This window comes from Silurus meridionalis, chromosome 14 (genome assembly GCF_014805685.1).
Source record: "Silurus meridionalis isolate SWU-2019-XX chromosome 14, ASM1480568v1, whole genome shotgun sequence".
Taxonomy (NCBI): Eukaryota; Metazoa; Chordata; class Actinopteri; order Siluriformes; family Siluridae; genus Silurus; species Silurus meridionalis.
Genome location: NC_060897.1, coordinates 1136668 through 1161667, shown reverse-complemented (window position 1 = coordinate 1161667; position 25000 = coordinate 1136668). Strand labels below are relative to the sequence as shown.

General features: G+C 41.1%; 1 protein-coding gene across 3 annotated transcripts in view; it reads right to left on the bottom strand.

The window, feature by feature from the left end:
• The window catches only part of shank1 (SH3 and multiple ankyrin repeat domains 1), an 80486-nt gene that overhangs the window by 30366 nt on the left and 25120 nt on the right, over nt 1-25000 (bottom strand). For all 3 annotated transcript variants that reach the window (XM_046866893.1, XM_046866894.1, XM_046866895.1), the window contains exons 6-14: nt 22833-23000; nt 18807-18923; nt 16556-16633; nt 15556-15622; nt 10656-10825; nt 10361-10482; nt 8427-8575; nt 7801-7914; nt 5732-5807 (exon numbers count right to left, since the gene is read on the bottom strand). In XM_046866893.1, the coding sequence (XP_046722849.1) occupies nt 5732-5807; nt 7801-7914; nt 8427-8575; nt 10361-10482; nt 10656-10825; nt 15556-15622; nt 16556-16633; nt 18807-18923; nt 22833-23000 (1061 nt within the window). The remainder of the gene's footprint in view (nt 1-5731; nt 5808-7800; nt 7915-8426; nt 8576-10360; nt 10483-10655; nt 10826-15555; nt 15623-16555; nt 16634-18806; nt 18924-22832; nt 23001-25000) is intronic.

Genomic DNA, 25000 nt, shown 5'->3' with positions numbered 1-25000 from the left:
TTCATCACATCCCTCCATCACATCTCTTCATCACATCCTCCATCACATCTCTTCATCACATCTCATCACATCCCTCCATCACATCTCTTCATCATATCCCTCCATCACATCTCTTCATCACATCTCTTTATTACATCCCTCCATCACATTCCTCCATCAAATCCTCTATCACATCTCTCCATCGTATCCCTTTATCACATTCTTTCATCACATCTTTCTGTCAGAGCCTGTACAACATCCTTACTTCACATCCCTTCATCACATCCCTCCATCATATTCCTTCATTACATCTTTCTATCAGAGCCTGTACAACATCCCTTCATCACATCCCTCCATCATATTCCTTTATCACATCTTTCTATCAGTCTGTACAACATCCCTCCGTCACATTCCTTCAACACATCGCTTCATCATATCCTTTTATCAGGGCTTGTACAACATACCTCTGTCACATCATCCATCTCAACTCTTCATCACATCCTTCAATCTCATCTCTCCATCACATTCCTTGGAAATATTACGACTACAAATGAGACCTAAAGGCCCGGTTAAGACCAGTTACTAACAAGTTATTTGTGTATTCATCTAAATCCAGATCCTCCTCATCTTCACAAGCTGTAGCTCCTGAATCCCACGGCAGAGGATCACACTCTGAGAAACGAGCTGTCTGTCCTCTTCTACATACACCAACTCACAGACACCCACGATTGGTTAGCTTCACTGTGATTGACCGAGCAGCCAGAGTAAGCCCCTCCCAGTCTTGCTTCCTTGGAAGTCAGCCAACAGATAATCGTTTCATTGCTGGTGCTAAAACGCATGACCTCCTGGTGAGAGAGCGAACACCTTTATCTCTGTTTAAAAAGAAAACAAGAGGGCGGGTCTTATTGTGCCGGGGGCGGGTCTTATGTTAGAATTACTGTACTGCAATTTAAATCTGAATCTGTACCTGGAAAGTCACTGTTTGCCTTAAAAAAGAGGCAAAACTTCCAGGGAAAAGGTCAAAAACAGGATGATTCACCCTGCAGTTTGAAGCCATATGTTTTATTAAAGATCTCAAAAAAAACATTCTGAAAGCAGTGCGTTAATAAAACCAGAGTTCCCAGAGTTTTCCGATTTATTCGCTTCTGCGCTTCTCTGGTGACTTTCAAAGTTCCTCGAATCAGATCCTGGGCTAATGAAGTGCTCATCTGAAACCTGTTGTTTATTTTCCTCCATGTGTCTCTCCGCCCCATCTGCTTCCTCTTCCTGCCATCTGTCCACCTGACCTTTACTCTTCCTCCCCATCCTCCCCCTGCTCCTCTTCCTCCTCCTCCTTATTCACTCTTTTGTCCTTTAAACTTTCTCTTTACAGAGTTATTTTAGCAACCTGATGTGCACCCCCCCCCCCACCGACGCCCACGTTACACTCTCAACTTGCACACACACACACACACACACACACACACACACACACACACACACACACACACACACACACACACACACACACACACACACATCCCTCCCCCAACCAGCACAGCCTGCAACGTCCGTAAACAAAGCAGAAGGCATGAATGAAAATGAATCTATGGGAAGCAGGTAGACGTAACCACTCTCTAACGAACGACAGGAACAGAGACAGGGATGGATGAGCAGCATGAGGAAAAAGAGGGGCAGAGAGAGAGAGAGAGAGAAGGAGAGAGAGAGATAGAGATAGAAAGACATGAAGAGCTGGACTCACATCATCTCCGTCAGCACCGCTTTCCTAACGTGGTGATGTTATTCTTCTTGCTTGATCCTCTCTCTCTCTCTCTCTCTCTCTCTCTCTCTCTCTCTCTTTTCTCTCTCCTTACCTCCTACCCTCCCTCCGTCCCTCTCCTCCTTTGCTTCCTCTCTCTCCCTCTCTCTCTATTGCTATCACATCATCGCCTGAAACATCCCATCGCTTCTTCTGCGTTTCTGCTCTACATGGTGTCATGTGCAAAACAATGGAAAAGACGTAGAAAGAGAGACAGATGTAGAGAAAGATGGAGAGAACCAGGAAGGGTGGATTAATGGTAGAAGGTGTATTTGCAGTGTTTGAAATGTGTGTGTGTGTCCATGCTTGCTTTCAGTGCCAGAGTGTGTCCATGTGTACGGCATGCAGGTCCGCTCGACCCGCTGCGTGTGCTGTACTGCATGGAGCTCTCTGATAGGCTCAGGGAATCGGGTGCTCTGATTGGTCTGGAGATGTTGATTAATTCGCAGCTCTGACAGAAGCGCAGTTGCAGATCACAGGTTTATTTCTACACCATGTGCTCCTTCTGGTACATTATCGTTTCTACAGCGACGGCGTTTTGCAATCGTGATTGTGTGTAATTGTGTAATTCAAATGAATATGAGTTGGGGCTCAAATTTTTCTCACATTTTTTAGGTGAAGAACCAGAGTTAGTGTGTGCAGTGATTTTACTGTTATTAGTTGTCATATTGCATCAATATAGTATTAATAGTATAGCATTAGTATAGAGTATGTTAATAATAATAATTTAATACAGTATACTATACTATCATTATTCATTTTTTATATAGGAAGTATTGTATCAACATACCGTAATTTCGGGACTATAAAGCGCACCCATATATAAGCCGCACCCACTGAATTTTACAAATATTTGTATTTTAAACATAAATAAGCCGCACCTTGTGTATAAGCCGCAGTAATGTACTACACTAATGTACTTTACACAGGTTATAACAAAAGACAGTGTCTGTTACACCGAAATATGTGTTATATGTTGCGCTTCCTTTAGAAGCAGAGCGGTATTTTGGGAATAGCCTGGCACTGCATTTTTCTGCTATTACTGCATGTGTGTAAGACTGAGGAATATGTCCTTATTATTTTCTGATGCTCATTTCTAAGTTTCTTTGACTAACCCATAACGCTGTTGCCAAGAAAAGAAAAAAAAGCACGAGTTTTGGAAACCTGTCTGTGCTTATATGATTTCTGTTGTAACTGGAGTTAGCGAGCTCTCCCTTCACCCAGACTCAACGCGTTACAACGGCTTGTATCTAAACAGTAGCCGACCAAGAAGTCATTGTTCACTGTCTTCCTCTTTCCTTTCACAACTATTTCTCTCGGGAGTTTATCTTTTGGCATCGTCGTGCGTTTAAGAAAAACTTTTTTGCTCCCGATGCCGTGCAGCTCAGAACACAGGTGAGGTGCGTTTTTTCATTTCCGTTCGAAATGTCATTGGTCTAATGTTATGGGGTTCAGTTTTTTGGCTTGAAGTTTGTGGAACCGGGAAAAACCCAGGAAAAATTCATAAATTAGCCGCTTCGTTGTTTAAGCCGCGGGGTTCAAAACATGGGAAAAAAGTAACGGCTTATAGTCCGGAAAATACAGTAGTAATAATATTAATGTCGTCATTGTTATTAATAGTGTAATAATATTGTACTGTTAACAATACAGATATTATTATTATAATTATTAATAACAATATTGTAATGTATATACTAGTACACTAGTAATAAGTATTGTATCAGTATAGTATTAATAGCACAGATTTGGTACACTGTATATTAATGTAGTAATTGTATTATTAATAGTACTGTTAGTAATAAATATATTCTTGCTTGTTATTGCTATTTCTCATTAGTATCCTGCTCGGTGTTATTAGTAATCAGGACGCATGGGTAGTAGTGGTAGTGACTGTAGGAGAAGTTAGGAGTAGTATTAGTATAACTTAGTATTAGAACTTGTCAGTGAAGAAGCAGGAGTTTTGTTCATTTGATTATAATTATGGTAGTAATTAGTGTTAAAATTCCAGTACAGCAGCAGCATTGCTAATATATTCATTAATAATGCAGTAGAAGTAGTATTGTGGTTGAGGAATCACGAATGGTAGTGGCGTATCACTTCCTGCCTCTCGTTCTGACCTCTTACTTTTTCCCTTATTCCTGTCAGACTTCACCCTTTAGTTTCATCTTCATCCATGTGCAATACAGCTCTCTCCTCTTTCCCTCTCTCCAACTCTCCATCTCTCCATCCTCTCGAGTGCCCTTGATATTCTGACCTCCAGATGGAGCGCCGGTGGGGGAGACCAGGCGAGGGAGAGAAAATTAAAAAAAGTACAGGGGGTGAGAAAAGTGAGAGAAACGAGCAGAGCGAGCGACGGACGGAGAGATGGAGGGAGAGAGTGCAATGAGATGGGAGGAGCAATAAAGCCGAAAATAGGGAAAGATAATGGGAAAAATTGTAAAAATAGAAAGTAGGGAAGCGAGTGTGTGTATGTGTGTGTGATGATAATAATAAAGATAACTGGGGTACTCTAGTTAACTCTCTCTCTCTCTCTCTCTCTCTCTTTCCTTTCATGAAAAAACAGTGATCATAAAAGTTTTGCCTTTGTTCCATTTGAGAATTTGACTCAGTGATTGTGTTTAATCTCGATTAACATCTGCAAGCTTTTCCTCTGTTCCAGTTCACCTGAGATGTGATGACATCTTCTAAGTGTCTTCTAAAGACGTTTGTTGGTACCTGGAATAGTAAAGACTACAGCAGGAGGTGGAGCTTATATCTCAGATTTCTCTTCAATTGTCTGAGGATGGTTCCACATTCGAACAGCTTAAAGAACCATAAAGTCACTGAGCAACTCCAGACGGTTCGGACTGTAATTAATATACACTTACAGTCTGCTCAGTGGACCATGGGGTGAACCATTCTGCATTTAAGCATCCATCACTCATCCTCAACAATGAAGGGGTTCTTGATGGTTCTCAGAAGGTGCTTGATACGCTTGGAAAAGAAGACTTTCAGGACACCTTTCAGAAGGTGCAGGAATGCTGGGAGCACTGTATTGCTGTTTAAGGTGATTATTTTGAAGATGACAGTGTGTAAAGATAAATAAAAACTAAACAGAGCTAGTTTCAAAACTTTTTGATACCACCTTCAAAGCTGTTTCCAAAGCAAGAAGTGTCTCTAGATAAAGGCTTATTCAAAAATGCTGTAAATGTAATAGGCAGACACAATTAAAATGTAACAAGGTTTAAATTTTTCATACATTCTTCTGAGTACATTTACACAAACTTAGGGGCATGAGTACGATACAAAGAAACAGTGGCAAGAAGGAAGAATCCTTGACAGGAACCAGACTCAAAGATTCTCATTTGGGTGACACTGAAAGTCCATTCATTACAGTTCCATCATCATTGAGGTTATCAGCTGTTCACTAATGGAGACTTAAATGCAAAACTCTTTGTGGTGATTGCAGCCCATTAGCCATTCTAGCAGACTTTGAAAACTTCATAGATCTCAAGATCAACCCTCCACAGCATATCGATGGATCTCCAGACTGCCCAAGCAGAGCCATCTCCAGCAGCACCAAGTCGTCTCCAACTAAAGAGAACTAAATCCAGAGGCAGGGTTCGACCAGGCAGGTCCAGCAGAAAAAATGGACAAGACTATTGGTACTCCTGAAACATGTGCAATTCAACTTTAAACTCGTCGCTGAGGTCCTGAGGTATATCAACGATCCGTTCAGAAAGAACATGGTGTGGCATTCTGTGGCTGGATGTGTATGTGATGGATGTTAAATACACATGACCAAGTGATCTATCTGTCCTGTGAAGTTCATCAACAAACGAGTCTAACTTCAAAAGAAACAGCTGCAATAATATGTTTGTATGTAATGAAAAAATTCAACATTCAAAAAGATTTGTGATGTGTGTGTGTGTGTGTGTGTGTGTGTGTGTTTGTTGTGGTGGTCTCTGGCCTTACCTTGGTGCATCGAAGCTGTCATACGATCCCACAGTGTAATGACGGAAAAGTCTTTTGGTCTTCTCGCTACGGCTATCTGCAACACACACACACAGCCGCACCACATGATCACAGGTTAGAATGTGTGTGTGTGTGTGTGTGTGTGTGTGTGTGTGTGTGTGTGTGTGTGTGAGAGAGAGAGTGAGTACATGATGTGAAGTAGCCCATTCTGAGGAGTGTGAGGGCATTACCACTGTTCTTTACACTAACCCTAAAGTCCGTTCAGAAACAAGGTGCCTTTATTGAGGTTCCCTACAACGGACAATCAGGACATGAGTAAGAGAACCACCAATCAACCAAAAAGTATAGATACCTTACTGCAAAACTTACTCTATTCCAACTTAAAATTCCAATATGACTTGAGTAAAACACTTCGAGTATCTGATTTGAACAGTAACTGAGTATTTGACTCACCAGTGTGGTCAAGTCCAAATCGCATACACTATATGGACAAAGGTTTTGGGACACCTGACGTTTCTCTCCATATGTGGTTCTTCACCAAACTGTTACCATAAAGTTGGAGACACACAACTGGACACAACGTTTTTGGATGTGGTATAGTAAAATTTTGCATTAACTTGAAATTGAAAACCAAAACCTGAACAAAACAAGCTCCATGAATATATGGTTTACATGGTTTGGAGAGGAAGATCTTAAATGGCCTGCTATAGAGCTGTGATCTCAACGATACTAAACATCTTTGGGATGTATTGGAACACTCAAAATACTATTGATGTCAGGATCACATCAGGCATTTCCGGTTTCACGGCACACAATTATATTTTTCCCATGCCACCCAATATTTAGGACGCCATGATCCTTGTTCTGTCTGGCTACCATGATTACCGATTTGAACTTTGGACTGCTTTTTGATTTGTGTTCCTCCTCTGCCCTTTATTGCTCTTTTTGCCGGGCCTGATTTTTGGCTCCCCTTTTCCCTTGGGTTTTCCTGATATTTGATTGCATCCTGCATTTTGGGTCCCTCTTCCAGTCGCATCCCTGACAGAATAATCTGGCCAACGCGTTGGGCTTGCCCCGCCTCAAACTGGCAAGTCATGGATGCAGAGAATGGAGTACTTTAGGGCATGTCACGTTGGTGACAGCTTGGTTGGCCCAGTTTCTGATTCCCATTGGTCAAACACGCTACCCAGCCCATCAGCCCTGCCGTGAACACCTCCAGGTCCTGCTACGTTGTTGAGAATGTCTCCCAGCTTTCCTGTCATGCTGAGAATGCCACTCCACTCCTGAACCCTGCCTTATGCACCATTCAGTTTCCGTGTCCCATTTAGGGGACCGCTGTACTCCTAAGATGAAGGCGTTGTTCTGCCTCAGACATTCACAAGGGGGTGTCGCTTTGCATCATTATACCAGCCTGGGTGCCCACCAGAGACCTGCCCAAGGAGCCACAAGGAGGCTCACTCGACGCTTCATCTGACTTTTAACCAACCTCCAGGGCGTTCTACCCAGTGGCCGATAGCCTTAAGTTCTGCTGTGTCCACTGCAGGCACCCAACCTCCTGATGCCTTGCCTCTTCCAGCCACCACCTTTTACTCCCCAGACAATGGTCAAAATGGGGCAATCTGGAGACAGCCATGGAGGGTAGTACTATCAGGATCTTCCGATTTCTGGTTTCTCTGCGCACGCTTCCGGGTCCGCAGCCATCTTGGCATTGTTCCTTCGCCACACAGTATTCAAGTTTAACATTACTTTGGTTGTTTCCTGCATTTTGGGTCTTTCTTCCAGTCACATCCCTGACCCTTGTGGCTGATAAACACAAGTGTCCACAAGCACACTCCAGTGGAACATCTTTCCAAAAGAGTGAAAGAAAATATAAGAGCAAATTGGGACTGTATGTGGAATACAATGCTCAAAAAGCACATACCGTACTAATGACCAGGTGTCCACAAACTTTTGGCAATATAGTGTACATCTCTAATTCACTAAAACACAAATACCTTTATTTCACATCATCATCAGGCCTAAATGGTACCCATTTTTGAGTGTGTGTGTGTGTGTATGTGTGTGTTCACCTGAGCGGTGCTCAAGGCTGCGAGCTGCCACTTCCTCCACACAGTCCGAAGGGAACCAACCGGTCCGTCCTCTCACTGTCCCTTCCCAGTATCCTCCTTCTCCAATACTCAGTACTAAGGGAACACACACAGAGAGAAGTGTGTGTGTGTGTGTGTGTGTGTGTGTGTGTGAGTGCAGTAACAGCATAACACATACAAGAGCATTCGAAGAGTCATACACATCCATATATATGTGAACATACAAAAGACATAAGGACGGGCATACACACATGCGCACACACACACACACACACACACACACACACACACACACACATACAGACATACAGACATACAGATCCCAGGCAGGTCCAAATGCCTCTTAGCATCACATGTGACACACACACATGCACAAGATTTTTATACACACTTCACTCAGACATGCTCACACACACACACACACACACACACACACACACACACACACACACACATACACATGGCACCAGAATACATACACAGACAACGTTTATCCACACCTGAGAAAACACACAGAGACACACACACTCACATTTAGTGATATTATCATTGACTATACTATTGGAATTGATTTTTATTTACATGTAAACACACACACATACACACACCTTTGACTTTGTCTCCCTTGTTAAGGCTGATCTCGCGCTCGCCCTGTGCTGTGTGTGAGCGCGTGGCCACAAACACTCGCCCCGGCACGGCGCTGTAGAGACGCCGGCGCTGAGCCGGAGCAGCACCCTGTGAACTGATGGAGCCCGGCCTGCACACGCACGCACGCACACACGTTTATGCACAAGCACACACACTCACACACATGTTCATCACTTACACGTGTATGATGTGTGATTTTGCGTGACTGTATTTGTGTGTTAACAGTAAGTATTTGACTCTTTGCAAGTAAGTGCGGTTTCCTTAGTGATTCATTGTAACTGATTTGGTACAACTAAAGTTTGATTGAGTTTATTTAAAAGATTGATTTTATTAATTTAAAATGGAATGGATAAATAGATTAATAATAATATCATTATCTATCATTATATATATATATATATATATATATATATATATATATATATATATATATATATATATATACAGTACAGACCAAAGTTTGGACACACCTTCTCATTCAAAGAGTTTTCTTTATTTTCATGTATATTAAAATTGTAGAGTCACACTGAAGGCATCAAGGGCTATTTGACCAGGAAGGAGAGTGATGGGGTGCTGCGTCAGATGACCTGGCCTCCACAGTCACCGGACCTGAACCCAATCGAGATGGTTTAGGGGTGAGCTGGACCGCAGAGTGAAGGCAAAAGGGCCAACAAGTGCCAAGCATCTCTCGGGGAACTCCTTTCAAGACTGTTGGAAGACCATTTCAGGTGACTACCTCTTGAAGCTCATCAAGAGAATGCCAAGAGTGTGCAAAGCAGTAATCAAAGCAAAAGGTGGCTACTTTGAAGAAGCTAGAATATGACATTTTTCAGTTGTTTCACACTTTTTTGTTATGTATATAATTCCACGTGTTAATTCATAGTTTTGATGCCTTCAGTGTGACTCTACAATTTTCATAGTCATGAAAATAAAGAAAACTCTTTGAATGAGAAGGTGTGTCCAAACTTTTGGTCTGTACTGTATATATATATATATATATATATATATATATATATATATATATAGATAGATAGATATATAGATATATATATATATATATAGATATAAAAGATGTCCATCTCCATAACTGCGGCCAATGCAATGAATAGTCAACATCATGATACATTAAAGATACATATGAAGCAGCTAGCGATATGATGCGATATGTTTCACCCCATTACGATGCAGTGAGAATCTGATTTGAATTTGATTCAACACGATGTGATTCACTGCAAAAATTCTGATGCTCTGCAATTCAATATGCTACAGTTAGTTCACTTTTATTTCTTTGCTTCAGACAGAGAGCAAATCATCAATTTACTCAAGTGCCTTCTGATTTCGAACGTATGGTCGTTTCACACACATACTTTTGTAGTGCAAAAAGATCAAATAAAACCAGATGTTCTTCTCCTGTTGTGTCTGCAGGAAGATGCAGCTCTGCCTCTGTCATGTTAATCTGTATTTTATGTGGGTCTCAGGACACGCCTCGGCTTTCGTCATATTCACGTCGCAGCAGCGGTTCTGAGAGAACGCGCTCGAGACAGTTTAGCAAAGAGAAGTTTTGTACACTTTCTAAATACTAAACGTGTAGTGCATCTTCTAATAATCGTTTATAAATAAAATGGTTTTAATGACTCAGATCGGATAAAAGTCAGTGTGTTGTGATTATGTGAAACTGATCGAGTCTGATTTATTTAACGTGTACATGTTCATTTCTGAATCAACTATTTTAATCTGACTTTTAAATTGATTTTTATATAGATTTATCTATCTATATCTAATTGTGTGTAATGTATTATGATTCAATGTCATTTTAAAATGTATTCTGGATAAGTACGTGTGAGTAAGTGTGTATATGTTGAAACCAGTGCAATTCGCTGTATTTGACTCTCACCCCTGTCTCCGACTCTGTCTGCTGCGGTCGTCTCTGTCTCCTGTCCGGCCACGGGATGGTGACCGCGTTCGGGCTCCCCGGGGACTGCTGGAGCTACGCATTGTACCACCATGCTTCAGACCCTAAAACACACACACACACACACACACACACACACACACACACACAAAATACATCCCAATTACATGTTCAATTAAAATAACTACAAAGACATTCTGGGACTATTCTATGGAGGAGAACTGACCTCCTCACAAACACACACACACACACACACACACAGTATAATGTTGTGTACCTGCACAGAGACGATGCTGGGCATGGCTGCGTTGGGGAAGGCCATCCACTCTGGAACGTTCATGCTGTTGTCGCTGTTGGCTCTGAGAAACGGGTGTGGATGGGGCGGAGCCAGCGTACGACCGCTCTCCCGTCTTTGGGGCGCAAACTTCGGGGACTCCAAAAATGGCACTGCAGCATACACAAGTTGGAAATCATACACACACACACACAAATCCACACAGGAGAGTGTATGTGATATATTATGAACTCACTATGAACTAATAAAAATATATTCCATTTAGATTTTATTGATGATCAACAAAATTTATTTTGTGCTATAAATCTTAGAATATTATGTGTTTTACACGGCAAAGTGTTCTGGTGAATGTTTTTCAGTTGAGTGTAACTAATAGAACCGCTAGAATCCTTAAGCATTCATTTTGGTTCGCAAAAGTTTAATTAATGATTTCTTAATTTGTATAATAATTATTATATATATATATATATATATATATATATATATATATATATATATATATATATATATATATATATATATATCATCCGTCTCAAATCCATACAACATCTCAGGTCTCACCACAATCCTATAAACTTTCCCTTTCACTCTCACAGATACTCTTCTATCACAAATCACTCCTGCTATCACTCTTCTCCACCCACTCCACCCTGCCTGCACTCTTTTCTTTACTTCTCTAACACACTCTCCATTACTTTGCACTGTTGACCCCAGGTACCTGAACTCCTCCACCTTTTCCACCTCTTCTCCCTGCAACCGCAACCCTCTACTGCCCTTCCTCTCATTCACACACATGTACTCTGGCTTACTCCTACTGACTTTCATTCCCCTTCTCTCCAGCGTGTACCTCCACCTCTCCAGGCTCTTCTCCACCTGCTTCCTACTCTCACCACAAATCACAATATCATCCGCAAACATCATAGTCCATGGAGACTCCTGTCTGACCTCGTCTGTCAACCTGTCCATCACCACTGCAAACAGGAAAGGGCTCAGAGCCGATCCTTGATGCAGTCCAACCTCCACCTCATACCAGTTTGTTGTTCCTACTGTACACTTTACTGCTGTCACACTGTCTTCATACATGTCCTACACCACCCTCACATACTTCTCTGACACACCTGACTTCCTCATACAATACCACAACTCCTCTCTCCACCCTGTCGTACGCTTTCTCTAAATCCACAAACACACAATGCAACTCCTTCTGACCTTCTCTATATTTCTGCATCAACTTTCTTATAGCAAATGATGCGTCTGTGGTGCTCTTCCTCGGCATGAAACCATACTGCTGCTCACAGATGGTCACCTCTTCTCTCAGCCTGGCTTCCAGTACTCTTTCCCATAACTTCATGGTGTGACTGATCAACTTTATTCCCCTGTAGTTACTGCAGGTGTATATATATATATATATATATATATATATATATATATATATATATATATATATATATATATATATTAGGGTTGTCAAAATTAAAGCATTAATAACGCATTAATGCAAATTCATTTTAATGGCACAAATTGTTTTGATGCAGCATGCATTTCTGTTTGACCAATTTTTTATTTAAAATATAAATAAATACCTATAAAGTGGCAATATTAAAACTTTAAAGCAAAATACATTTATTCACAACGTATATTATATTATATATTACTCAGATATAAAAAATAAATAAATAAATAAATTGATTAAATGATTAAAACAGCATAAATACTTTAAAGCATTAATAAGAATATTGTTTACATTTGCATAAAGGATAGTGGGGGAACCATCATCTTCGAGAAGAAATGTGGTTGGAAAAAAAACTCTTGAATTATTGTGATCGCCAATCACTTAAACATTTGGTGAAATCAAATCGTAAAAAACAACACAACAGAACAGAACTCATAGCTATAGTGAAAATAAGAGCATTTCCACAAGCACAATGCGAAGAGAACTGATGTACTCATAATTTCTAGTGCCTACCATACAAGCCTGTGGGGAGGCAGTTCTATGATCTTGGGATGCTGCAGTTGGTCAGGTCTAGGTTCAGCAACGTTATGGGACCTAAGAATAAGGTTAGTTGACTACCTGAATATACTGAATGACCAGGTTATTCCATTTTGGCAGCCGGGGCGTGGCCGAGCACCGTTCATAATGAAGGGCGAGGTAAGACAAGCGGTAAGAATTGAACACCTGTTGGGAATGTATCTAATCTGTATTCTCTTTTGCAAAGTTCGCTCTCCTACACTGGTTCCGAAACCCGGCAAGGTACGCCCCCACAGAATCTTCACCGCTGGGTAAGCTAGTAAAGGTGCTCGACGAGCTCCAGAAGAAACAACACCAGGCCCTCCTTCAGGTGCGCACCGAGCAGGGGCAGCGGTTTCAGGAGCTGATTGTGTGTGGATGGGTCCTACGTGCGTTATGATGGTTGAGGAGGTGGTCGACGTCAGCTCCGCATCCGACAGACATGAAGAGCATTGAGGGTTTTGCCCACCCCTCTCTCCGGGGAATTCCCCATTGGAGCAGACACAAGATGAAAATCTCTGGCAAACAAGTGAGAGTAATCAATGGTGAGCGAGTCCAGCCAGACATTGGGCTCTCCTACCCATGCTTTGCACTTATTCGTTTTGGACGGGCATTCGTGGTGATCTGCATAGATGGCATGCCCCAAATGTCGAGGTCCCCTTTGAGAAAATTGGTATGGACCTCGTCATGCCATTAGCGCGGACTGCATGAGAATAGCACTTTCTGTGAGTTTGGTGAACTACGCAGAAGCAATTCCTCTTTGCGACATCTCAGCACGTAGTGTTGTGGAGGTGCTCTTCCATGTTATCCCCAGATCGGAATCCCGAAAGAGATTTCACGGCTTTCATGTCACGTACACTGCGCAAACTTTACAGATTATTTGTGATCAAATCTACTAGTGTCTTTCATCCTCAAATGAAAACCTGGAGATGCATGGAACTTGGATAAATGGCACAAGCCCCTTTTTTTTGCAGTGTGAGAGGTCCCACAAGCCTCTATAGGGTTTTCCCCTTTTGAGTTATTATACGGCCACAAGCCACACACATGCTGGATTTCTTCTGCAAAATAAATAGAAGGATGAACTTTCACCTAGTAAAAATGTTATTCAATATGTCCTTGACTTTAGAGCAAAACCATTGGGCCAACTTATTATGGGGTATTTTATACAGGCTTCAGAACAGCAATCCTGGCTGTATAATAGCGCTGCACACCCTCTGGAATTTTCACAGTAAGATAAAGTCCTCAAATTACTACCCACGTCAAACTTGCAAAGTGGCAAGGACCCTTTGAGGTTACACAGTGAGTTGAAGACGTTGACTATGAGGTTGGATGGACAGATAGGGGCAATGCACTGCAGGTGTAGCACCTTAACCTCCTAAAACCATGGAGGGAGGCGGTGCCTGTATCTCTAGCACCGCTGGTTACTAAGAGAAAGGAGCTGGGACCAGCGGTAAGGCCAAAATCTGTGTCAGAATTCACCCGGTCCCCTGTGGAGACCACCTCTCGCTGTCGCAGAGAGCACAGGAGGTTGAAAAAAGAGTTTGCAGATGTGTTTTTACCCCTACCTGGACGAACAAATAGAGCACCATATTGAGATGCCTCCAAGTATAGTGGTGCGCAGTCACCCATACCGACTACACAAACACAAAAAAAAACATGTTACGGGATGAACCCAAGGCTATTGCTTGGAGCAACCCGGTGGTTTGGTGTCCAGGAGCGACAAGTTGGTCTGATTCTGTGAGGACTATCGGAAAGTCAACACGGTGTCTATATGTTATGCATATCAAATGAATTGCATCGATAAGCTGCTCGATCGGCTAGGTGCATCACTTTTTTTCTTCAACACTGAATTTAACTAAAGATATTGGCAGATCATTTTAACTCCAATGTCCAATCTCTGGGTTTCCACTTGGATAATGAGCAGGTGCGTCCCCAAATTTATAAGATGGCAGCGATTGCTATTATCCAAGGTTTATCCATAATTATTCGGATGTCACCAGCTCAATGACTGATCTCGCTAAAAAGGGAGTGCCAGATCCGGTCCAGTGGCCAGCAGGCTTTGTCTCGTGTCAAAGTTGCACTCTCTGCTGGATAGCTTTGCATCAGACGGATGCATCAGACAGAGGGCTAGGAGCCGTGTTGTCCCAGGTGGTGGAGGGGGAGGATTGCCCGGTGCAAGTAAGTCAGTGTGGGAAAGCCGGTACAGCACCATAGACAAGGAGTGCCTGACCATCAAGTGGGCAGTCCTCACCCTCTGATTTTATCTGTTGGGAGGGGCCTTCACTTTTTATTCAGACCATGCCCCGCTCCAGTGGCTTCAACGCATAAAAGATACCAACGTGCGGATCTGCCACTTTGTTTAAATTTAGGGTGGTCAACAGACCGGGGCACAGATGGCCATGGCTGAGTTCCTCTCATGGCAGTGGAGCAGAAGGAGGAAAGGAGGCTGAATGGCAGCGGGGTTGTGGCCAAGTCCCGGTTTGTGAATGGAATGTGAACTCTTCTTGCAGAAGCTTATCGAAGTGATGCCATGGTGTCATTCATATATATATATATATATATATATATATATATATATATATATACTATGGAGATTTACTTTGACCAACCAAATATAAAATGTACAGATCCTCCTTTAGCATGAATAACAGCTTTACACACTCTCGCCACCCAGACAGTAGTTTCTTATATTAAAGATGATCATAATTGCTTAATGTACCTTGCATAGTTACCTTATAAGTAATAAAACACATTTTTGTTGTAATTTAAATTTCTTTTATTCAGGAAACAATATTGATTCACTTTATTTTTGTCTGGGTGATTATTGCAGTGATTAGTAGTAATTAAACTGTTCATTAAATAAAACCCACTCACCCACATCTGAATCTCGGTGATTTTTAATGATCTCTCCTAACTCGAAATGTCCTGACATTACAGCCACCTAGAACACACACACACACACACACACACACACACACACACACACACACACACACACACACACACACACCAAAACAGTTGAAATAAGACAGAAGCACAAACTCTAAGCAAACATTCAAAACTTCAGAACCTTTACAAGTGATGATTGATTGATGTTTTTTTTGCAGAACCCTAGAACTTCTCCTACAACTATTGCAGGAAGCGTAAATAGACTGTTAAAGAACCCATTAAGAACCTTTTATTTTAGAATGTACACTCAAAGAAGAAAATTTACAACCAATAAAAATGATTTGACTGTCCATTTAAGAAAAGGTTCTGTGCAGAATTCTAAAAGTGTTCAATCTACAAAGGTTAGTGGAACCCTTCTTAGAACCAATAAACTTTTAAAGTAAAACCATCAAAACATTTTTTTGAGAGTGTCTTACTTATAAAACATTTATAACAGTCAAGGGCCATTTTGTTTTGGCTCTAAAATGTTATATGAAATGGTATAACTGGTAAAACCACTGTAAGAACCCTAGGAACCTTAGTTATGCCCCACACCTTTAAAGAAACACTTAAAGTTGTCATGTTGAGGGAAGGTTCTTTAACCAGATAGGTTTCCAAATAGAACCTATTTAAAAGACTTGACCACCTACTGAACCATTAAAGATGGTTTTCATTAAGAAGAAAATAAGCAGCAATAATTTGGGGTTTGTACCACACTCATATGCACATAGGTTCTCCGAGGGTTCTTTATTGCTTTACTGGATGATTAAGAGTTCTACATTCCCTGCAAAACCCCCCAACAAGAACATTCTCTGATATAAGGTTCAACATATTAATATCAGTATAGAAACTAAAGAAGCTTTAAAGAAACACACATGTAGGTTTTGTTATTTGTTTCTTGAGATGTTCCTCACTGGTTCCTGGATTTCCACAATGGCTCTCTCACCTGAAATGGTGTCTGTCCGCTGTGGTTCTTTATATCCTTGTTTGCTCCACGGTACAGCAGGATTCGTGCACAGCTTTCCTGAACAAATGAGAATTTCTGATTTATACCTAGGTTTCTAAAACTCTTTCAGAGAAGTTAAGTCCATAAGATATCATTTTGTCTTCAAGTTTACTTTTTAGTGTCCTGGGAAGTATTTTCTTTTTAATTTACCAAAATATCTGATGTAAATGTTTATGTTCTTGTGGTTTCTATTTCATTTTTACAACTGCAGTAACATTACAAACTCATTATCATGCGATTTACTCTCACAAGCACAGAGTAACTAAATTATACCTACATTTTGGAAACACAGAAATGAAATAACTATCTGAGGTAAAATTGTTACTTTTGCCTTTAACTTGACTTTTTACTGTCTTTAATTAACATTGTGAAGGTTTTCTTCATAAAACTTTAAACTTTGTGTTACCATGTGAAATGTGTTAGCCTCAGTTATTAGCAGCTAGCTTACACTCCACAGATTTTCTCTGATCCATTCACAAGTACACAGTGACTGATTTATACCTAAAACTCTGAAACTCATACAGTCTAATCAAGGCCCTGAGCTAAAACCGATGCTTGATGACTGTCTTTGGTCCCAAATTATAGTTTTGATTGTTTTCTAAAGCATTTTCTTATTAATTTAACAACATTTCTGAGGTTATTGTTCTCTGAAATCATTTTCAGAGTCTCTCTGTCTTTATAATGCTTAATAACTACATGCTAGCTAGTTACACTTAATTATAAGCATCTAGTACACTCGTAATTTACTCTGACACCTTTCAAAAATGATTTACTGATTTATAGCTACATTTCTAAAAATCATACAGAGAAATACGATTGTTGGACTTGGTGGTGTCTTTAATTAACTTTCTGAAGCCTTTTCATATTAATTTACCAAAATTTCTGAGGTAAATGTTAATGTTCCTGAAGTTTCTGCCTCATTTTAAGTGTCTCCCAATCTTTATAAAGCATAGCAATTATGTGTTAGCTTGGGCACTTGCTAATCACAGTTATTAGCAGATAGCTTATGCTCAGGAGATTTACACTGACACCTTTTAAAAATGAGAGTAACTGATTTATATTTCATAAACTCATAAAAAGGTCTTTGCGGTAAAAATGTTACTGCTTTTAAAAGCTTCCTGATTTAATTTGCCTTTTCGGCATCTTTAATTAATATTGTCAAGCTTTTTCTTTCTAATTTACAAACATTTCTGGGGTAAAATGTTCATGTACCTAAAGCTTCTGTCACATTTTCAGTGACTCTCAATCTTTCTAAAGCTTAGCAATTGTTAGCTTGTGCAATTGTTAGCCTCAGTTATTAGCAACAGCTTTTGATATCTGGAAATATCTGAAATCTGATATCAACATTTCTCGAGCTCATACAGAGGAACCATCATCGTCCCTCAGAAGAAATGGTTGCTTTGTGATTGTTATTCATTTAAATCTTTAGTGTTTTGCAAACTATTTAATTAACTACATAAAAAAAAAGGTAAATGTTGACGTTCTGGAAATTGTCATCATATTTTCAAAGTCACTGTATAAAACACTTAATGGCTAGTTGCTAACTACAATATATGGACAAATGTATTGGGACACCTGTCTTTTCCAGCCATATGTGGTTCCTCCCCAGACTTTTAGCACAAAGTTGGAAGCACAGAATTGTGTAGGACGTTTTTGGATGTGCTAGCATGACATTTTCTCTTCATTTGAAATAGTTCTAGCATGGCAATGCCCTGTGCACAAAGCCAGCTCCATGAAGATCTGCTTGGCATGGGTTGGAGTGTAAGATCTATAGAGCTCCAATCCTACTGAAAAGAAAGAATGTGAACACTGACTGCAACTCAGGCCTCCTCACCTCACCTACAACAGTACCTGACTTTACTAACACAATTGTGGCTGAAGGAAATCACACGAATCTCCCAAAAATCTGGTGGAACATCTTCCCAAAAGAGTGGAGCACATTATAATAGCAAATGGGGACTAAATTATCGAATGAGGCCTTCAAAAAGAAGCACATACCAATCGCATGGTCAGGTGTCCACTTTTGGCCATATAATGTATTTAGATTGCCATTAACTTGGGAATTAGCTAGTTTACACGCAGTATCTAATCTACCTGTTGCCTAGCAACCATGTTCACACAACTTTAACTGTTTCAGCGGCACCTGCTGAAAACCTGCTCCAGACCCTGCTGGTAATCTCGGATGCTTTACCTTGTTGTACAGAGCGCAGATGTGTAAGGCGGTGTTTCCTGAGGCGTTCTGGGACGAGGAGTCGGCACCGTAGAACAGCAGATGCTCCAGATGCTGCGAGTTTCCATTCTGACAAGCCTGCAGAAGAAATGAGGAGAAGGAAGAGAAGGAAAGGAGTAAGCGGGACGGAGAGAGCATGGTGATGAGGAGAGAAGGAGAAGCATCCAAGGCAGAAGAAAAGAAATTATTTCAGTTGGAAGGAGGTTTTTTTGGTTTAAAGAGAAGCAGAGAGAAAGACAGGGATACGGCAGGAGAACCAATCCATAAAATAAGAAGTGAGAAGGAGAGAAGGTGAGAGTGAAACAGTGATTGAGTGAGTGAGAGGGATAGAGAAAGGAAAAAGAAGAATTATAGTGAGAGAGAGAGAGAGAGAGAGAGAGAGAGAGAGAGAATAGGGGTTGATTTCAGAAAGAAAAACAGTGAGTAGATAGATGATAGATAGATAGATAGATAGATAGATAGATAGATAGATAGATAGATAGATAGATAGATAGATAGATAGATAGATAGATAGACAAAAGAAAGAAAGAAAGAAAGAAAGAAAGAAAGAAAGAAAGAAAGTGAGAGGGAAAGAGAGAGCGAGACAGACAAACAGACAGAAAGAGAGAGAGAGAGAGAGAGAGAGAGAGAGAGAGAGAGAGAGAGATATTTACTTTATACCCTGTCAGACACCTTCAGTAATTAAAATTGTTTGAGTGTGTGTGAGAGACAGAGCGATGACTGAGCAGAGTTGAAATAGAAATGTATGCACACACACACACACACACACACACACACACACACACACACATGCTCACACATCCTATTTTCTGATATCAGGTGGTTTGGACAGCATCATGATGACACACACCTCATTGAGACCTGAGTTCTGGCTTGTGATTGGTCAGGATTGAATTGATCTGTTTTAGGATTAGTCAGGATTGGATTAGTCTGGCATGTGATTGGTCAGGATTGAGATTGTTCTGGCTTGTGATTGGTCAGGATTGGATTAGTCTGGCATGTGATTGGTCAGTATTGAGATTGTTCTGGCATGTGATTGGTCAGGATTGAGATTGTTCTGGTTTGTGATTGGTCAGGATTGGATTAGTCTGGCATGTGATTGGTCAGGATTGAGATTGTTCTGGCTTGTGATTGGTCAGGATTGAATTGATCTGTTTTAGGATTAGTCAGGATTGGATTAGTCTGGCATGTGATTGGTCAGGATTGAGATTGTTCTGGCTTGTGATTGGTCAGGATTGGATTAGTCTGGCATGTGATTGGTCAGGATTGAGATTGTTCTGGCATGTGATTGGTCAGGATTGAGATTGTTCTGGTTTGTGATTGGTCAGGATTGAGATTGTTCTGGCATGTGATTGGTCAGGATTGAGATTGTTCTGGCTTGTGATTGGTCAGGATTGAGATTGTTCTGGCATGTGTTTGGTCAGGATTGAGATTGTTCTGGTTTGTCATTGGTCAGGACTGGATTAGTCTGGCATGTGATTGGTCAGGATTGAGATTGTTCTGGCTTGTGATTGGTCAGGATTGAGATTGTTCTGGCTTGTGATTGGTCAGGATTGAGATTGTTCTGGCATGTGATTGGTCAGGATTGAGATTGTTCTGGTTTGTCATTGGTCAGGACTGGATTAGTCTGGCTTGTGATTGGTCAGGATTGAGATTGTTCTGGCTTGTGATTGGTCAGGATTGAGATTGTTCTGGTTTGTCATTGGTCAGGACTGGATTAGTCTGGCATGTGATTGGTCAGGATTGAGATTGTTCTGGCTTGTGATTGGTCAGGATTGAGCTTGTTCTGGCTTGTGATTGGTCAGGATTGAGATTGTTCTGGCATGTGATTGGTCAGGATTGAGATTGTTCTGGTTTGTCATTGGTCAGGACTGGATTAGTCTGGCTTGTGATTGGTCAGGATTGAGATTGTTCTGGCTTGTGATTGGTCAGGATTGAGATGGTTCTGGCTTGTGATTGGTCAGGATTGAGATTGTTCTGGCATGTGATTGGTCAGGATTGAGATTGTTCTAGTTTGTGATTGGTCAGGATTGAGCTTGTTCTGGCTTGTGATTGGTCAGGATTGAGATTGTTCTGGCATGTGATTGGTCAGGATTGAGATTGTTCTGGTTTGTGATTGGTCAGTATTGAGATTGGTCTGCTTTGTGATTGGCCAGGATTGAGCTTGTTCTGGCTTGTGATTGGTCAGGATTGAGATTGTTCTGGCATGTGATTGGTCAGGATTGAGATTGTTCTGGTTTGTGATTGGTCAGTATTGAGATTGGTCTGGTTTGTGATTGGTCAGTATTGAGATTGTTCTGGCTTGTGATTGGTCAGGATTGAGATTGTTCTGGCATGTGATTGGTCAGGATTGGATTAGTCTGGCTTGTGATTGGTCAGGATTGAGATTGTTCTAGTTTGTGATTGGTCAGTATTGAGATTGTTCTGGCATGTGTTTGGTCAGGATTGAGATTGTTCTGGTTTGTCATTGGTCAGGACTGGATTAGTCTGGCATGTGATTGGTCAGGATTGAGATTGTTCTGGCTTGTGATTGGTCAGGATTGAGCTTGTTCTGGCTTGTGATTGGTCAGGATTGAGATTGTTCTGGCATGTGATTGGTCAGGATTGAGATTGTTCTGGTTTGTGATTGGTCAGTATTGAGATTGGTCAGGAGCTGGTGATTCATTACATTTTTATAAATTCAGCTCTGAGGTAGCACAGCTGCTCATTAAAGTAGTGGTCCCCAACCCCCTGGGCTGCAGACCGGCACCGGTCCGTGGGTCAATTGGTACCGGGCAAATACCTGTTTTTATGGTCGTATCATTTTATTTTGTTGGATTTATCCACCACACCTTAAAGAGCGGTCCGTGAAAATATTGTCCGACGTGTTATTCTGACGTGTTATTACTCTGACATGGTATTCTGACATGTTATTACTCTGATATGTCCTTCTAAAGTTTTTCTCTGACATGTTACTCTGATGTGTTATTACTCTGACATGGTATTCTGAAGGGTTAATTATTCTGAAGTGTAATTACTCTCACGTGTTATTACTCTGACGTTATTCTGACATGTTATTCTGATGTGTTATTATTCTGACGTGTTATTTTGACGTTATCATGCTGATGTGTTATTACTCTTCCGCGTTTTATACTTACACGTTATTATTCTGACGTGTTATTACTCTGATGCGTTATTATACTTACGCGTTATTACTCTTACGTGTTATTTCTCTAGTGTTTTTATTCTGACATGTTTTTCTGAGACAAATTGAATAATGAGGTAATACATTTATCCAAAAATGTAAAAAATAAATGTATCAATCACATCTTTATCTATCTCTCTGCCTCTTTTTAATTTGCTGATGCTATTTGTTTGTTTGTTTGTTTGTTTGTTTGTTTGTGTTAGAGATGCTACACAATATTGTATATTTAAATTCTCATTAGTTTTTGTTTCAGGCTTTAATTTCAGCAACAAACACGTGCAGTGTATATTTTTATTTTAAGCAATAAACTACATTATTTTATAATATTTATAGTTTTATAGAGTTTTAATTCATGATTTTTTTTTTTTTGTTGCAGCTGGAATCCATTTAACTACAATCAAAATACAAGAGACATTTACTTATTTGTTTGTTTGTTTGGTTGTTTATTATTTGTTTGTGTTATTTGAAACTGTCCATTGTTTAAAACTCTATACAACAAAAATTATTTGAATAGATTTTTATGAATATAAACTACAATGGCAAACAGGATGACGGTGTGGATGGAGGTCAAGATGAAGGTGTAGATGAAGGTGAAGATTAAGGTGAATATTGAAGATGTACCATCCTCCCCCCAATCATGGATAGAGGGATGAACAAAAGATAAAACAGAAACAGGTCCATAATGGCAACAAAAACTCCATAACAAAAATCATGTATAAACTGTAAAACACACACACACACACACACACACACACACACACACACACACACACACACACACACACACACACACACACAGGCACCTGGTGTGTCTCGTCCCAGCCGTTTTCATCCCTCACTCCGATCTTGGCTCTGTGATAGAGCAGCGTCTCGCAACAGGACGTGTCGCCCCCTGTCAGCGCTGTGTGGTACAGTGGCGTCAGGCCTCGCCGATCTTTATAATCCAGAGACGATCCTAAAGACAGCAGAGTCTAACATTCACACACACACGCACACACACACACACACACACACAGACAGTATGCAGTGAATATGCTGTACATTTAAACTCTGTTTAGAAGAAGACTGAGATCCTGTAGGAACCGATGTGAGGTTACACCTGATATTTAGAGAAAACACTCATAATTACATGCTTTTTCTCGTTAGCTCTTGGAGACACTCTGTCCTGGGTCCATATTACAAAAGCATACCGGGTTTCGGTCAGATTCATGCTTTAATTACAGTACCGATTGGGTCACGGCCGGTTTGACATCTTTAGTTCTGAGTCCGGTTTGGGCTTGAAATTTGCCAGTACCAGTTGAGTTTGTCAAATTTACAGAACTAAATGAAATTCAGCAGTGGTGGACAGTAAGAAAGTAAATGAAATTTGTTAGTGTACTTAAGTAGCTTTTTCCCGTTTCTGTACTTTACTGAAGGTAAATCCTAATCCTGTCCATCGTCGTCACTCCCAACAAACATCTCAACATCTTCAGCTCTGCTACCTCCAGCTCCACCTCCTGTCTTTTACTCAATGCCACTGTCTCTAATCCATACAACATCTCAGGTCTCACCACAGTCCTATAAACTTTCCCTTTCACTCTCACAGATACTCTTCTATCACAAATCACTCCTGCTATCACTCTTCTCCACCCTCTCCACCCTGCCTGCACTCTTTTCTTCACTTCTCTAACACACTCTCCATTACTCTGCACTGTAGACCCCAGGTACCTGAACTCCTCCACCTTCTCCAACTCTTCTCTCTGCAACCGCACCCCCCACTGCCCTCCCTCTCATTCACACACATGTACTCTGTCTTACTCCTACTGACTTTCATTCCCCTTCTCTCCAGCGTGTACCTCCACCTCTCCAGGATCTTCTCCAACTGCTCACTACTCTCACCACAAATCACAATATCATCCACAAACATCATAGTCCACGAAGACTCCTGTCTGACCTCGTCCTTCAAACTGTCCATCACCACTGCAAACAGGAAAGGGCTCAGAGCCGATCCTTGATGCAGTCCAACCTCCACCCTGAACCAGTCTGTCGTTTCTACTGGACACTTCACTGCTGTCACACTGTCCTCATACATGTCCTGCACCACCCTCACATACTTCTCTGACACACCAGACTTTCTCATACAATACCACAACTATTCGCTCCACCCTGTCGTATGCTTTCTCTAAATCCACAAACACACAATGCAGCTCCTTCTGACCTTCTCTATACTTCTCCATCAACATCCTCAAAGCAAATAATGCGTCTGTGGTGCTCTTCCTCAGCATGAAACCCTACTGTTGCTCACAGATGGTCATCTCTTCTCTCAGCCTGGCTTCCACTACTCTTTCCCATAACTTCATGGTGTGACTGATCAACTTAATTCCCCTGTAGTTACTGCAGGTCTGCACATCTCCCTTATTCTTAAAGATCAGTACCAGCAAACTCCTTCTCTATTCCTCAGGCATCTTCTCACCTTCCAACATCTTGATGAACAATCTGGTAAAAAACTTCACTGCATCTCTCCTAAACATCTCCATGCTTCTATGTCATCTGGTCCATCTGACTTTCCACTCTTCATCCTCTTAATTGCTGCTCTCACTTCCTCCTTACTAATCCTATCCACTTCCTGCTTCACATCTCCACACCATCCAACCTTCTCTCTCAAAATACTCCCTCCATCTTCTCAACACACTCTCCTCACTAGTCAACACATTTCCATCTCCATCCTCCATCCACCTCTGCCTGGCCAATCGCTACAAATCCTTTTCTCCTTCCTTACTGTCCAACTTCTCCTACAGCTCCTCATATGCCTTTTCCTTGGCTTTCACCACATCCCTCTTCACCTGCTGCTGCATCTCCTTGTTCTCCTGCCTACTTTTCGCACCACTCTGTTGATTCCAATTCTGTTTCTCCAACCTCTTTCTCCTTCTGCTCTCCTGCACTTCCTCATTCCACCACCACGTCTCTTTGTCTTCCTTTCTATTTCCAGATG